Source organism: Balaenoptera physalus, assembly GCF_965194825.1.
Source record: "Balaenoptera physalus genome assembly, chromosome: 13".
NCBI classification, from domain to species: Eukaryota; Metazoa; Chordata; class Mammalia; order Artiodactyla; family Balaenopteridae; genus Balaenoptera; species Balaenoptera physalus.
The window spans coordinates 95,225,168-95,240,493 of record NC_138892.1 but is presented as its reverse complement, the minus strand read 5'-3'; the positions used below and the strand labels follow the sequence as shown (position 1 = coordinate 95,240,493).

At 36.1% G+C, this 15,326-nt stretch overlaps 2 protein-coding genes across 4 annotated transcripts in view; one reads left to right on the top strand and one right to left on the bottom strand.

Moving 5' to 3' along the window:
• The window catches only part of LOC309641685 (uncharacterized protein), a 406,435-nt gene that overhangs the window by 116,466 nt on the left and 274,643 nt on the right, over positions 1-15,326 (top strand). For 2 of the 3 annotated variants that reach the window (XR_014252736.1, XR_014252737.1), the window contains exon 3: positions 11,924-12,050. The exons of the other annotated variant lie outside the window; for it this stretch is intronic. The gene's annotated coding sequence lies outside the window, so the exon portion shown is untranslated. The remainder of the gene's footprint in view (positions 1-11,923; positions 12,051-15,326) is intronic. 3 annotated transcript variants of the gene reach the window in all.
• SLC15A5 (solute carrier family 15 member 5) overlaps positions 1-15,326 on the bottom strand; it is a 109,503-nt gene that overhangs the window by 17,598 nt on the left and 76,579 nt on the right. Inside the window, 1 exon segment of the mRNA XM_082421981.1 lies at positions 13,199-13,330. Within this exon segment, the coding sequence (XP_082278107.1) occupies positions 13,199-13,330 (132 nt within the window).

The following is a 15,326-nucleotide window of genomic DNA, read 5'->3' as shown; positions in this document are numbered from 1 at the left end:
TGAAATTAATCAGAGTGATAAAGGTTGATAGACTTGATTACATATATCAGCAAAACACATGTAAAAAAAACTCATCTAGAAAATTAAATGTTTAGTTAAAACCGGGAAAATATTAGCAATAAATGACGATAATAATATCTCTAAAGTTTCAAAGACATAGAAAGCAATAAGAAAAAACACAAATAGACCAAAAGAAGAATGGGCAAAGAATATATGTCATTTTATGAATGAAGAAAAGATAGCAATGTTCATAACATTAAAAATTTCAATTTCCTGTTCTTAAAAACACAAATTAAAGTAACAATGGAATATAATTTTTGCTAATCAGATTAACAAAGATTAAAATAGTAATATTCTCAGGGCTGAAATTAATACATTGAGACAAGTAATATCCTACCACACTGGCAGCATAATTGATGTAGCCTTTTAGAAAACAATTTGGCTTTACTTCTCAGGAGTCTTTAAAATATTTAACTTCATTGAAAGCAATCACATTTCCAGGATTCTATTCCACGGAGACAATAAGTTGATGTACTTTAATATTATATAAAAGATGCTCACCTTAGTAATATTTGTAGCATTAGAAAATGGGAAACAACCTAAACATTCCTCAAGAAGGGAAAGGCAAATTAAATTAAGATATATATTCATCCATGCAATGAAATATATCAAGTAATTGTTAAAAGTGAGCTTTTATTCTTTTGGAGAGACATGGAAATATGCTCTCAATATTTTTAAAGAAAGAACAAAAGATGGGTGCTTGATACAAATTTATTTATTGAGCTTTCAGCAGGATTAATTCGGACATTAATTTTGCTTAAAATATATACCCATATAAATTTAATACCTACACACACAAATAAAAATAAATTTGGAAGAAAATTTACCCAAATAATAATTGCTATTATCTTTTCAAAGTCTTTTTTTCTCCCTTCTTATATACTTTGGATTTATTTCATCATTTATTACCTTTATGGCAGAAAAATGATATTTTAAAACCACTTCATCAAGCATACTTTTGAAAAACTTTGACTTCTAAAAATCATTTCTGATTTATTATAAAAGATCAGAATTGGCTGGGTTTCAATCACAACAAACTCTTCTTCAGCAGTCAAAGTACAGGATAACAGCCTCAATATTGTAACCTGCAAGTTACGTGCTATTTACAAACCTGTCCTAAGATTTTATTTTGGAAATTATAATACCCCAAGTGACAAAAACTGGTCGATTCTGAACCCTTCAGTGACATTTCACTGTATTCTCTATTGAAATCCTAGATTTACCCAATACCTCAAGTATACATGGCATTATTTAAGTGCTAAAGCATATTGTTTTTGATTCAAGGCAGACTTTGGCTCTCTCTTTTTGGAGGAAGAGGCAGTATTTCCCCTTTTTACTAACTACTGTTTTATTCTGAAGGTAATGGAACTGTGAGAAATCTTTCTTTTTTTATTTTTAAATTTTTTTATTGAAGTATAATTGATTTACAATGTTGCGTTAATGACTGCTGTACAGCAAAGTGATTCAGTTATACATATGTATACATTCTTTTTTTAATATTCTTTTCCATTATGGTTTATCATAGGATAGTGAACATAGTTCCCTGTGCTCTACAGTAGGACCTTGTTGCTTATCCATTCTATGTATAAAAGCCTACATCTGCTAACCCCAGCCTCCCACTCCATCCCTCCCCCAAACCCCTCCCCATTGGCAACCACAAGTCTGTTCTCAATGTCCATGATTCTGTTTCTGTTTCATAGATAGGTTCATGTGTGTCATATTTTAGCTTCCACATGTAAGTTGTATGGTATTTGTCTTTCTCCTTCTGACTTACTTCACTTAGTATGATAATCTCTAGTTGCATCCATGTTGCTGCAAATGGCATTATTTCATTCTTTTTTATGGCTGAGTAGTATTCCATTGTATATATGTATCACATCTTCTTTATCCATTCATCTGTCATTGGACATTTAGGTTGTTTCCATGTCTTGGCTATTGTGAATAGTGCTGCTATGAACATAGAGGTGCAGGTATCTTTTTGAATTATAGTTTTGTCCGGATATATGCCCAGGAGTGGGATTGCTGGATCATATGGTAATTCTATTTTTAGTTTTCTGAGGAACCTCCACAGTGTTTTTCACAGTGGCTGCACCAACTCACATTCCTACCAACAGTGTAGGAGGGTTCCCTTTTCTCTACACCCCCTCCAGCATTTATTATTTGTAGACTTTTTAATGATGGCCATTCTGACCGGTGTGAGGTGGTACCTCATTGTAGTTTTGATTTGCATTTCTCTAATAATTAGCAGTGTTGATCAACTTTTCACGTGCCTATTGGCCATCTGTATGTCTTCTTCAGAGAAATGTCTGTTTAGGTCTTCTGCCCATTTTTCAATTGGGGTTGTTTGTCTTTTTGTTGTTGAGTTGTATGAGCTTTGTATATTTTGGAAATTAAGCCCTTGTCAGTCACATCATTTGCAAATATTTTCTCCCATTCTGCAGGTTGTCTTTTCGTTTTGTTTATGGTTTCCTTTGCTGTGCAAAAGCTACGTTTGATTAGGTCCCATTTGTTTATTTTTGTTTTTATTGAAACTTTGAAAATCTTAAAATGTGCCTTTTGCAATTTTTCAAATGATAGTTGGACACAGGGAGCAATTATTTATCTCAAACTTTGTTAGACTTTTTTAAAAGTTATTTTATAATGGGGGTCATCTAGCAAACATCCAAAATTGTTGAGACAAAACTGAAATGGGTTTTACACCTTACTTTATTTTAGGCACATCTATCACTTCACTATGTGCTTTTTGCTTGGGAGCCAAGAAGTATGCAATTAAAAAGATGTACCCATCATTTTCCAGAGTGGACGTGCTTCTGTGTCCAGAGAAATAAACCCTGTGCAGTGAAAAGAGCTTTGGAATCAGGGATCCACCTTGGCTTTATGATTTGGGCAACTTGTATAGTTTTCTGAGCTCATTTTCTTCTTATTCATGGTGGGGCTACAAATATCTACCCCCAAAGAATTGTTGTGAAGATTTAATGAAATAATATCTTTGTGAAATGCATACAGCAAGGTCTGCATATAACTGACACTTAATAAATGTTAATTTCTTTCCTTCCTCCTTTCAGTAACCTGATTTAAATGCTTCATTTGAGATTCATAGCTCTCCTACCTGAGTTAATTTTTAAAACACATTAATTTTCATGATACCTGAAGGAAAAAATGCCTCACAACTATATTCTAACTTTGGCTTTTCTACCACTTTTTCATATTTATCTAATAACTACTCAAATTATTATTACCCTCAAATTACAGACAAGGAAACAGAGGCACAGAGAGGCTGAACTGTTTGCATAAAGTCACGTAAAGGAGACAGAATAAATATTTGTTGAATGAGTGGGTGATTGGAGATTGGGCCCCAGATCTGCACATGCTCAATACTTTGTTCTCATAACAATGTCTGCATCGAGACAGAAATTTGCATTTCTACTTCTTGGGAATTGTGGCTAAAAATGAAATCAACTTGCTGTTTCCAGGAAGGGACACAGTGTCTTTCAAAATTGTTGAGAAATCTCTATGCATTGTTCACCTGAACTGCAGGAGAACGGGCCTGGGTGATATTTGGGATAACAAGCTTTCTTATAAGGGTGATTTCATTCTCTTGAAGAGCATTGGGAGGTAAAAACCCATCAAGATAGTGTGTTCTCATGATGATTTCAATGAATTATCATGGAAATGAGTTTTAGAAGAGAGGCAATGCTTTGTGATAATAGCCCGATAATGCCATTAGCTCTGAACTGTAATTGTAATAGCATTAGTCAAATGAATATATCTGATATTAATTTGAGTGTCAAATATTTCTATAAGGTTCTTCTTGTTAATTAAACATCAGCCATGGTATTATTAATTCAGTATTAGCCAGTTCTTGCACATAGTAGGAACCTAATGTGTTTTTGTGGACTGAATTAATAAATCAAGCTCTAAGTGGAGCTATTTCAAAGAGTGAAATATTGAATTTAAATAACATCATGGATATAGCAGGAACTGATTTTTGCCCCAAATCTGCTTGCTTGTACAGTCTGTCCTTTCATTTGCACCTCCAATTAGCTAATGGTGTAGACTTATTAATATCAAAATTTGAGAAGAAAACTTTTCTCATTTTTTGCATATTTATAGGGAAATAGCCTATAAGATTTACCCTAAATTACTTAAAATCAAGAATAGAGTTTGTGCCTTTCTTCTTGTGTCTTATGGTCTTTAGACCATTTTAAAATCTACCAGACAGTTTCATGCCTGCCTTGAGCACCTGAATAGAACTGGGCAAAATCATGCTTTAGGTGGTTTGAAATCACCCTTCATGATCACCAGTGTCAACTGGGTACTCAACACTGCCACCCTTCTTAACATTTCTCTTCTAAATCATCTTTTCTAGCTCTCGAAGTAACAAATTCCTATCCCCCTGTCTTTCCTACTCTTTATTCTCATCTTAAGCCACTTTTGCTTTCATGAATAGTTTGCTGCCTACTTTATAAAGAAAGTTGGGAGCCTTGAAAGGAAGGCTCCAGGATATTTCTGACACCAGAACTACACATCTGCTTGCACCTGCACCCACGCTCTCCTTTCTTCTGTTTCAGTGCAGGAAAGAAGTATCCACCCTCTGATAAGAAGTCAACCTCCCTTTGTCTCTTGCATTTTTAACTTCTCCATCTGTGCCAGATAATTTCATCAGTTAAACATGATCAAGTATCTCTCAAAATTAAAAAAAAATGTATCTCGAACCCACATCTCAGTTTCCCAGGTAAAACACAGGACTCACAGTTAAATTTGAGTTTCAGAACAGCCATGAATTATTTTTTTAGAATAAGCATGTCCTAAATATCGCACACATAATTTTGTAAAGTATAATTTATGCAAAGTACATCCATAATATTGCATGGGACATACTTATTCTAAAACAAATTTAGTTTACCTGAAATTCAAACATAATTGGGTGTCTTATATTTTTAAGTGCTAAATCTGGTAAATCTACCCACAGCTTCCTCCAAACCACCACTTTATTTCTTAAATCTTCAGAGAAAGTTCTTCAAAAGAGTTGTTTAGATGTGATGCCTTTATTTCCTCACTTACTAGATATTTTTGACCCTACTCCAGTCTGGTTTTCTTTCCCTTCTCACTGCTGAAATGACTCTTGCTAAAGTTACCAGTGATGATCTCTTGTTAAATCTATGGATACTTTCCATTCCTCACTCTACTTGATCTCACAGTAGCATTTTACACAATTTATCATCTCCTGTTTGAATCAGTCCTCTCTCTTATCTTCAGTACACACACACACACACACACGCACACACATGTATGTATGTATATATTTCCCTCCACCCTCTGGCTGGCCTTTTCCTTCTCCGGCTGGCCATTTCTCCTCCATTTAACCTCTATTATTGAGGCTCTTCAGGTCTAGTTCCTGGGGTCCTTTTTCTCCTCGTTCTTAATATTCACACTAGATAATTTTATTCACTTCCATGGGCTCAAATGCTCTTTTTGTGCCAAAGATTCTCATATTTATATATCTAACCCAGATCCTTTTTCTGAGATCCAGCTATTTCCATTCAGATGTCTCACAGGTAGGTCAAACTTAATGTGTTAAAAAATGAATGGCTGAAAAGTTTTTCAACCTCTTTGTCTTCTAGTGTTCTCCATTTAGTAAATAGAATCTTTGTCCACCCAGTTGCTTTTGGCAGAATCTGGGATGCTTCCTTGATACCACTCCTCTCTTCTGCATCCTACCACCTCCTGACTTTATCAAAACCATCACTAAGCACTATTGATTCTACCTCTGAAATCAAGCTTATATCTATCCATTTCTCTCCATCTGCCTACTTCCTCACTAGTTCATCACCACTAGACTTGCCTGAGTTACTTCATTTGAACCCTTCCGGCTTCTCCCAAGCCATTCTTCTTTCCTTTTCAAATTACATTGCATCCACAGTGATCTTAAAACACAAATAGCTCATGTCACTTGCTTGATGCCTTTATAATTTCTTATTGCATACAGGTTTAAAAAAAAAAATCCCTGTAAGCCAAAGGTCCTGCATGATTTTACTTCTACTTTCTCAACCTGACTTCATGTGATACTCCCTGAATATTTTCAGGTTACTGATCTTCTCTGAGTTCCTCTGATGCACCAGGTGATTCCTTACTTCCAGGCTTTGGTATATGTTCTTTCTACCAGAAATTCTTCACTCTTATGCTCACCAAGCCAAATACCACTCATCTTTCTAGTGTCAACTTCAACACTGTTTGCAGGCACTCTTAGCATGAACATGGATGTGACTCTAACTCTATCTAGACATGTAAGTTTGCCATGCAAAGGGAGCACCACTAATGGCATGGGTCCATGAGGCCAAGAAGAATCTCAGAACGTGGCTTTATTTCATCTCATCCCAATATGGTCCTGGAATTAAAGCTGATAGGACACCTGAGCTCTGCATTTATGGGACACATTCTTTTCTGAAGAATTATAAAAATGCCAAACCAGAACATTGTGCCCATGATAATCCTAGCCCACTTGGAAAATGTTGAGATCCCGCTCAAATTACAATAACAATACAAATCATTATTTTTGTGCACCTTTACTGATCTGGTGCTTTATATCTATTTCCTCTGGTCCTCATAGATATCTTGGAAATTGTTAGTGATACCATTTTAGAGAAGGAGAAATTGAGACTCAGACAGGTTAAGTAATGTGCAGTCAGGGGTGAAAAAAACTTTCTTCTGTCCTTCTAGGTTCTTCTGGCTTGTCTAAGAATGAAATTGACATGAGACAGATTGACAGGAGAAAATCAAATTTAATTTTGTACTTACAGGGAACCCCACATACATGAGAGGTTCAAAAAAAGAAAGATAAAATGAGGTATATATACCATACTGATGTAAGAAATGGGATAGGGACCTGGAGCTTCCAAAGAAAGAGGGTAATTCACAGGATAATAAGAAAAAGAGCAGATGTTTGGTAATTAGATGTTTGCCCTGCCATAGAGATGGGGCCACTTAGATAAAATTTATCTCTGGTGAAAACTCTTTTTCCGGGAAAAATTCCCAGTTTAAATTTTTCTAGGAAGTTAAGGGAGGGGCAGTAAAGTCTCCACTGACTTTAGCTCAAAATAATGCAAACTTTAGCTCAAATAAATAATAGGCCAAACTGGCACATCCTGGGGAGGGCTGTTCTGAACCCCTAGTGCTCAAGACCTCACAGTTTATCAAGGGCTGAGTTGAGTCTGAACTCAGGTTGGTCTGACTCCAAGTTCCTCCATTTCTACCTCTCATGAGCCAACAACAATTGATGCTCCTGTCCCCATCTGAAAAGTATTTTGGGCTTTGCCCTGATACTGTTATGAACCCTAAGGCCTCCGAGCAGCTCTGAGGGTCTCTCTGGAGCCAAAGGTTGAGGGTGTAGAATAAGTTGTTTCTGGGATATGTAACCCCATTGGACAAGGGGGACTCTGCACCTGATTCTGACGGAGGGTCAAGAGCAGCTTTGCCCGTGGAGCACTGGGGGCATGCCATGTTAGCCACGGGAAGAGTGGCACGAGGCCAGTTGACGGTCAAGTAGAATATGGCCTGGATAAAGGTGAATTACGGGGTAGCAGGCCACTTCTTTTCCCTTCTGGGTCTAAAAATCTGTCATCTCGAAACCCATTTGTAGTTAGACCTGAGGCATTGATGTGAATTTGAAGAAACACATCTCTAAGAAAATAGGCACGGACCTGTGAAATCCAGTTGAATAGCCTTCCAGATGCATAAGTACTTTCTTCTTTCAAGTTTACTGCAACTGCAAATTCCTGTTTCAAGAACGACTCCTTGATTCATGCTGAGATGGCTGTCAGTGGTCTCAATAATCATAGATATTTAAATGAGAATTTTAAAAGATCACTATTCTAATTTAAAATGCTCTTGGTAGGAATTAAACAGCTAAATTCTCTGCTTCTTTCCTGAACTCTGAAGAGGAAGGACTAACAGGGGCAAGAAGATGTATACCTTGACCTCTTGATTCTGCCCAATTATCCAGTTTCTCTGAGACATTTTGCTTTGGATCTTTCAATCACCTACACATCCATAACTAAGATGTCACTTTTCACTGAATTCTATTTTGTTATTTTTGTCAAAAGGTAAGCTCGCGCTCATGTGTGTGAGAAAATTGATCTGGTTGCTAATGGCATAGAGTCGAAATAAGCAGTTTGACTGACTTCTTCACTCCCTTTTATTAGCATTGCTACTTTTAGATAAACTATTCCTGAAATGATTAGTGTAGGAGGATGGGTTTAGTCTTGTATCTTCTTTAAAGCACTCAGAGTTAGAGATCCCAGAAGGATCAGTTTTCTCACTTGTACTGAAAATGTCATTCTAACAGTTATCTGTCTGCACAGTCAAGTTTTGAGAAATCTTTTGAATTTACCGCATTCACACCATTCTCCATCATGGTGCTAAAAATGACTAATGCAGCTTGGAGACTGTGATAGCTGATCATCTTTTCCAATCATACGCTAACACTCACACACGCGCTCACGTACACACATGCTCTGCTGACATGAATCCTTAAAGGTTTAAAATATCCTATATGCTAAATGGAATGTGGAGGCTTGTGGGATGCTTAAGCATAGAGCTATAGTGTTCTCTTCACTATGGTCGGTTCTGTCAAAGAAATTGGTCTGGTTGTTTGATTAAATAGACCCATCTTATTTCTAACCACATGTGCGACTATGGCTTTATCTTATATTTAAAATAATCTCTGGCATTAAAATTTCAAATACATTACTTAACTTTATCCTCCCATCGTCTCTGAGAAAACTGAAGTGCAGCATTCTCTTTTTTTACGTAGGAGGAAACAGTCTTAGAGTGATGATGACCTACCCAAAGTCATGCAAAAAGTCAAAGGATCACCCTCTCTTGGGGTCCTAATTAGTCACCATACGCCAGTTTAGGGTCACTAAAACAAATCATCTAGATGAACTTCATTTCCTTTCTGGACGAATGCTAATCTGATGGTTAAAGGGACTGTCACAAACTCAGATATATCCTATTCCTAGAAAAACATGTGACAAAAGTCTCCTGTGATGTCATTCTGGGGATGATGGAGAAGTGTGTGGGCTGAATGATAGTAATTAGGTGAAGTGGGAGATGATTATATCCAAAAGGGGAGGATTAGTTGATTGTCATTAACTTGCAGTGAGATCTCTAGGAATTTTCCACAAGGCTTTGGTTTTGGTCCTGTCCAGTTCAACAATTTTATCAGTTACCTGGAAGAAGTCTAGGAACTTGCTTACTAAATTTGCAGATGACACAAAGCTGGTAAAAAAGTGAAGATTAGTAATTCACTGGATGACAGAATCAAGTTTTTTAAATGTCTGTTATTTAGAATGATGGGTTGACATTTATTAAGGATAGAGATAAAGTCCCCCATTTAATTAGGAAAAGAAATTGTGATAAGATGACTGGAACTGAATTGAGAGAAACTGCCAAAAATAAAAAAAAGCCTCGGGTTTTAATTTACCATAGGTGTGATGCAACTACTGAAAAAGTCACCACAGTCTCTGTTGGCATTAAGAAAGAGAGAGAAAGAAAGAGAGAGAGAAGGTTGATAAAAGTAACATATCTATCTTGATGTACCCATTTTGAGTATTGCGATTGATTCTGGAAACCATATTTTAAGAAAGATACAGACAAGTTGTTATTTGTCTAACGGATGGAGGGGTTTTGTTAGTGAAAAATCAGGGAATCATGTAACATGAAAAAAACTGGAGTGGTTTGTCTATAAAATAGAAGGGGATCATAATAGCTGTCTTTATTGAGCACTTATTGTGCATATTAATTACTTAATCCTCTCAGAAACATGATGAATTATTTATTGTTGTTGTTTCTGGCATGAAAACTGAGGACACACAGCTAGACTACCTGGATTGGAATTCATATAGTTTGACTACAGGACCTACTCTTTTAAACATTGTACCACATTACTTCTCCAAATATTTATCAAATGTCTGAAGAGTTGCTATGTGGATAGAAAACTAAGTTTATCCTGTGGAATACAGTTATCAACAGATGAGTAGACTCAGGTTACTTCTCAAAGTAGAGAATTTTTCTGGGCACTGGAAGATGATGGTACATCTTCTAGTTTTTGGTACAATGTTAGACAAGATTACCTCTAAGGTGACATCCAACTGTAAGATTCTAATTTATTGGGCTGTGATTTGATGTAACACGGTATTACTATGAACAGAAAAAAAATTTTTCAGAAGTAAATCAAATCAATCATCAGTAATTTAAAGGGTGTTCTTTTGAACATAAGTTTAGAGAATCTCCCCTGCACATCCCATGTTGCTAAGATGTCCTCACCATGTGTTCTTGGTAAACCTCCTTGCATGGGCACCAAACTGCCAAAATTATATAAACTTTTAAAAATCTATCTTTTACTATGTCTAGAATATTATCAATAATATCCTATATGCAGACCTCCATCCAAGGAGATTGTATTGCAGAAGTAAAAAGCCCTTACACTGTGTGACTCTTAGTAGCTGTTTGATGTACTAAAATCAACATTGGTTGCAAATAAAGATCCTATATGCTGCAATGAAGATCCCATGTGCCACAACGGAGACCCGGCATAGCCAAAATAAAATTAAATAAGTAAATAAATATTGAAGAAAAACTTTGGCAGTGGTTTCAGAATGCTGGGAGGGTCAGAGCTCTGTCAGATGCTAGTGGTGGTGACTGGAGCACTTCATTTTTCTTATTTCTGTCTTAATTATTAAATTTCAAAAATGAGGATAGTAATATCGACTTTATAAGATTGCTGTAATAAACCCAGTAATGTATATAACAGGTCCTACCACACTATGCAGATTCTCAATAAAAATTTAGGTTTTCAGTGAAATGTATTTGCAAGAATAGTTGTGCGTGATAAAGAAATTGCCTGGTCTTTCTTCCTGGTTCCTGGGAGATAAACTCTAAAACCATTGAGTTTCCTAAGTGATTGAAGTATGTTTGTTATTCATGGTTGGCCTCTTAAGCCCCACCTGCTGGTTTATGTTAATGACATGACTCAGATTGGGAGCTGCCCAGCCAGGAAGACCAACCATGTGATTAGAGGGTTGGGGTTTTGAGCCACAGGATATCAGCCCGATCTCTTCAGAGAGAAAAGAGGCTGGAGATTGAGTTCAACTACAATGGCCAATGTTTCAGTCAATCTGCCTACCTAATAAAGCCTCAATAAAAAGTCTGCACACCAAAGCTCAGGTAAGCTTACCTGGGTGATAATACTCTGCGTATTGTCATACACTGATGTGCCAGTTGGGTACCACATCTCTGAGGGTGAAAGAAGCTTCACTTTTGGAACCCTCCCAGACCTTGTTTTATGCCTCTCTCCCTTTATCACATTCCCATTTGTATTCTTTTGCTATAATAAAGCTGTAATCCTAAGTATTGTGCTTTCTAGCAAATTATCAGTTCTGAGGGGGAGTCTGTGGGGAATCTCCATATTTATAGCCAGCTTATCAGAAGTGATGGCAGCCCTGGGGACCTCCAAACTTGTGGCTGATGACTAAAGTGAGAACTGCCTTGTGGAGAACTTAACTTGAAGTTTGGACAGACTCTGGTTCATTTGCTTAAGCACGTATATGAAAAATTTAGACTTATATAAAAGGTAAACTGATAGTAATGTTTGACCTTGCAGTCTTTCTAGAATATGTCAAATGTAATTTGATTATAGACCTTTTTTTTTAGCAAATTTTCAGAAACATCTTCACTGAGTAATGTTGAAGAAAATAAACATGTTCAACAACTAAGATGTTGAGGTAGAGATATAGGTAAGAATTTTCCAAGTTATCTTATAAAATCCTAATACCAGTGCTTTGTTCTTTGTTTGCATTTAAAGAATCTAATCATCAGAGATGTCAACAACTCCTGTAGTTCACACTTAATTGTGACAGTTTGGATTTGAGCCCTTTGAAAACTGGAACCATATCTCACATAATTCCATGTAGCACAGGGCCTGGCACATGGTAAGTATTCAATATATACTTTGGCTTAACTTTCTCAGTCAACTAAGAAAAGAACAGGGTTTGATCTTAACAATCAAGGATTGTAGATTTGTTCCCTAGAACTCTACTATACCTATCATTTAATTCTTCACTCAATTTTATTGCTTCCCTACACCCCTGGAAATTTTGTGATGGTTTGGAAGTTTATTTTGCTTGCCATGGTGTTTCTAGTGCCCAATATGGTAATTGGAACAGAGTAGATCCTCCATAAATATTTTTTGAATGGAAACCCTGGTGTTACAAGGAGTTTCTCATTCATAGAATTTATGTTTTCCATAATGTGAACGTAGGTAAGTAAAATTTATTTGTAGAGAATACAAATGAATATTTCTTTACATTATTTTAAAAGTATAACAATAAGTATTTTTGAAAGCAGAGAAGAATAGGCATGCAGTATTTCCCATAAAATAAGCACAAGCAAATTTAATAAATTTTAAGCTGTATTAACCTCTCAGAACAAATAAAAGAAAAAGTCTGTAGATTTAAAAAACAGCCAAAGACATTTCACTGTGACAACTAATCTTTAATGTTATCCTGTTTGATTTTTCTACCAGCCCATATAAGAGTAGTACTTTTTATGTTGCATGTGAATTTTTCAGATTGATTATTTCTCCTTACCAAACTGTCTATAGGGAAAATTTTCCAAGATCAGTTGTCATTCAACTCACAATTTCTCTTTGGTTGCACAGACACTATTTCTGGATAAAGGATCATCCAGATACCCTGTCCTCTTATATTTACACAGGACTTACCTTTTCTGAGGGTTACCTATGCCAGCTATGACACATTGTGGAATACAGCCCTGTTGAAAGACCTAGTAAGAATATAAGGACCAGTTTGTTTTAAAATACACGAAAGAAAGACAGCAGACAGGGTCTCATGAGAAGTGACATTCTGTAATTACCTCCCCCTATCAAAAGAAAAACAATTCCTAGAAATTAATGAATACAGCAAGAGTCTATTTCCTATCTTAATTCTATCTTAATTGCAAAAGTGGATCAATTTAAAAAAAGACTACACTAGCAAAGCCCCTCTCTTAACGTTTTGTCTCTCAGTTCTCTAGTCATCAAATCAATATATATATAAGCATACCATGAAACTGTTTTAACCTTCTGAGATGAGGTAAACCAACTCCACCATCAGAGCCCCCATGAAACAACCAAATCCATTGAACAGTGTCAAACAATTCATAAAGTTTCCTCTGATGGTACTTGGAACAAATCTGTGTGATATTACAGAGACTGAGAAGAAAAAAGGTCAGAATTTAGAACATTCTCTTTAAAATACTTTCATAGATATTCTTCAAATTAGTATTGATCATATCTCAAAGAAAGTTTACCAAAACAGGCAAAATTTCTGTTGGACTTTGTTAAAGTTACTATAGTAAGCTATATTATGATGTTACAATTTACAGATGTCTACAAGGAATAAAAAATGGCAAAATATATTGCTGTAATGGTACAAGGAAAATTTGATTACTGGTGGTTGAGTGTCCCAATATATTCACCCAAATTTCACCTCAATTTGTGTATTTCTTATGAATTTTGGATTGAGCTAAGGCTTGTACTGGATAGTATCATGACAATCTATCAATAAGGTCTATGATTCTGTACTTCTATATACATCATTAGGTTCCCTATAGAAATCTTGAATTTATCATAGAAAACTAGCATGGAGGTTAACAGCATAGGCTCTGGAGTTAGATAAGCTTATACTAAAATCCTGGGTCAACTGTTTACTACCTCTGTGATTTTAGGTATGTTACTTAAACTTCCCAAGCCTCAGTGTTCTCCTCTATAAAATGAGAGTAAGACCATTACTCACTTGCTGGGGTGCTGTGACTGTTACTTGCTATAATATATGTAAAGTGCTTATTACAATGCTGAATAAGGTTAGCTATTTTTAACAGTATTAATTTTACCAAATCAAATAGCCCCTAACTACTTGTGTAAGGCACTGTGCAAAGCCCTTTATATGCATTTAAATTATACCATTTAAGGAGAGACAATAGCTTAAGCATCGGGTCTCCAAAATGGTTATCTTTTTCCCCCCAAGTCATCGTTGGAGTAATAGTAATAATGGTGGTAAGAGGTTGAACGAAAATCACGGAGCAAAGTTTTTTAAAATTTTTGCTTAAAAATAATTTTTTCAATATCAGAAATAAATGAAATAAGTATATATAATTTTGTACATTCCATATCAACATAACTATGTTAAAATATGCATGGCAATCTAAGGGATAAAGCTAAAATATTTATAGTATTTATTATGATATGATATCTGCGATTTGCTTCATAATTATACCACACAGAGGAAGAAAGTATGTGAATGAAGGTACAAATGAGACAAGTTTGGCCATGTGTGGAAGATTATTGAAGCTGGAACATGAATACATGGGAGTTTATTGTACTCATCTCTCTCTTTTGTATATGAGTGGCAAAATATTGTAAGTAAACACATTAAATAACATGAACAGTTTTAGCTTTGACTGGCTGAATTATTGGATTTTGACTCTTTTGAACTTTGCAAATTTTTCTACCATGAGAGCTAGTAAATAAACACTAAAGCTCTTTTAAAAAAGAAATGTGGTGATAGAAAACCGATATACCGTAAACACTAAACTTTTAGTTTCCCTCTCTCTAAGAAGAATGAGATTTTATTACCTTCTCCCTTCCCTCTCAGGAAGACTTCACCCCTGATTTCTCTGTACTTTTACCTCAGTAAAACTCTGCATTTGTCCAGCACTTTTAAATGAACTTACTAACACCTAATGTCAATGTATTCATGTTCCTTCCTGTATTCATTGAACATTTCTGTTTTGCTTTCTGTGTGTTCTTCATGTGTTTTTATTTATCATTTGATAAACATTTAAAGGAGGCTCTGTGCTCCAGATGTGCTGAGTGCTGGGGCTGAGGGTGGGAAAAAGCATCAGTACATCTTTTCTGGATTTTAAGCTCTGGGAGGGCAGAAAGCAGAGATATGCACAATACTAAGGGCGGTGCTCACTGGGCACTTAATACCACAAATAGTTACTGGAGATGAAGGTAATGATGGTGAGAAATAAAATACTGTGAAGGGGCTTCCCTGGTGGCGCAGTGGTTGAGAATCCGCCTGCCAATGCAGGGGACACGGGTTCGAGCCCTGGTCTGGGAAGATCCCACATGCCACGGAGCAACTGGGCCCGTGAGCCACAATTACTGAGCCTGCGCGTCTGGAGCCTGTGCTCCGCAACAAGAG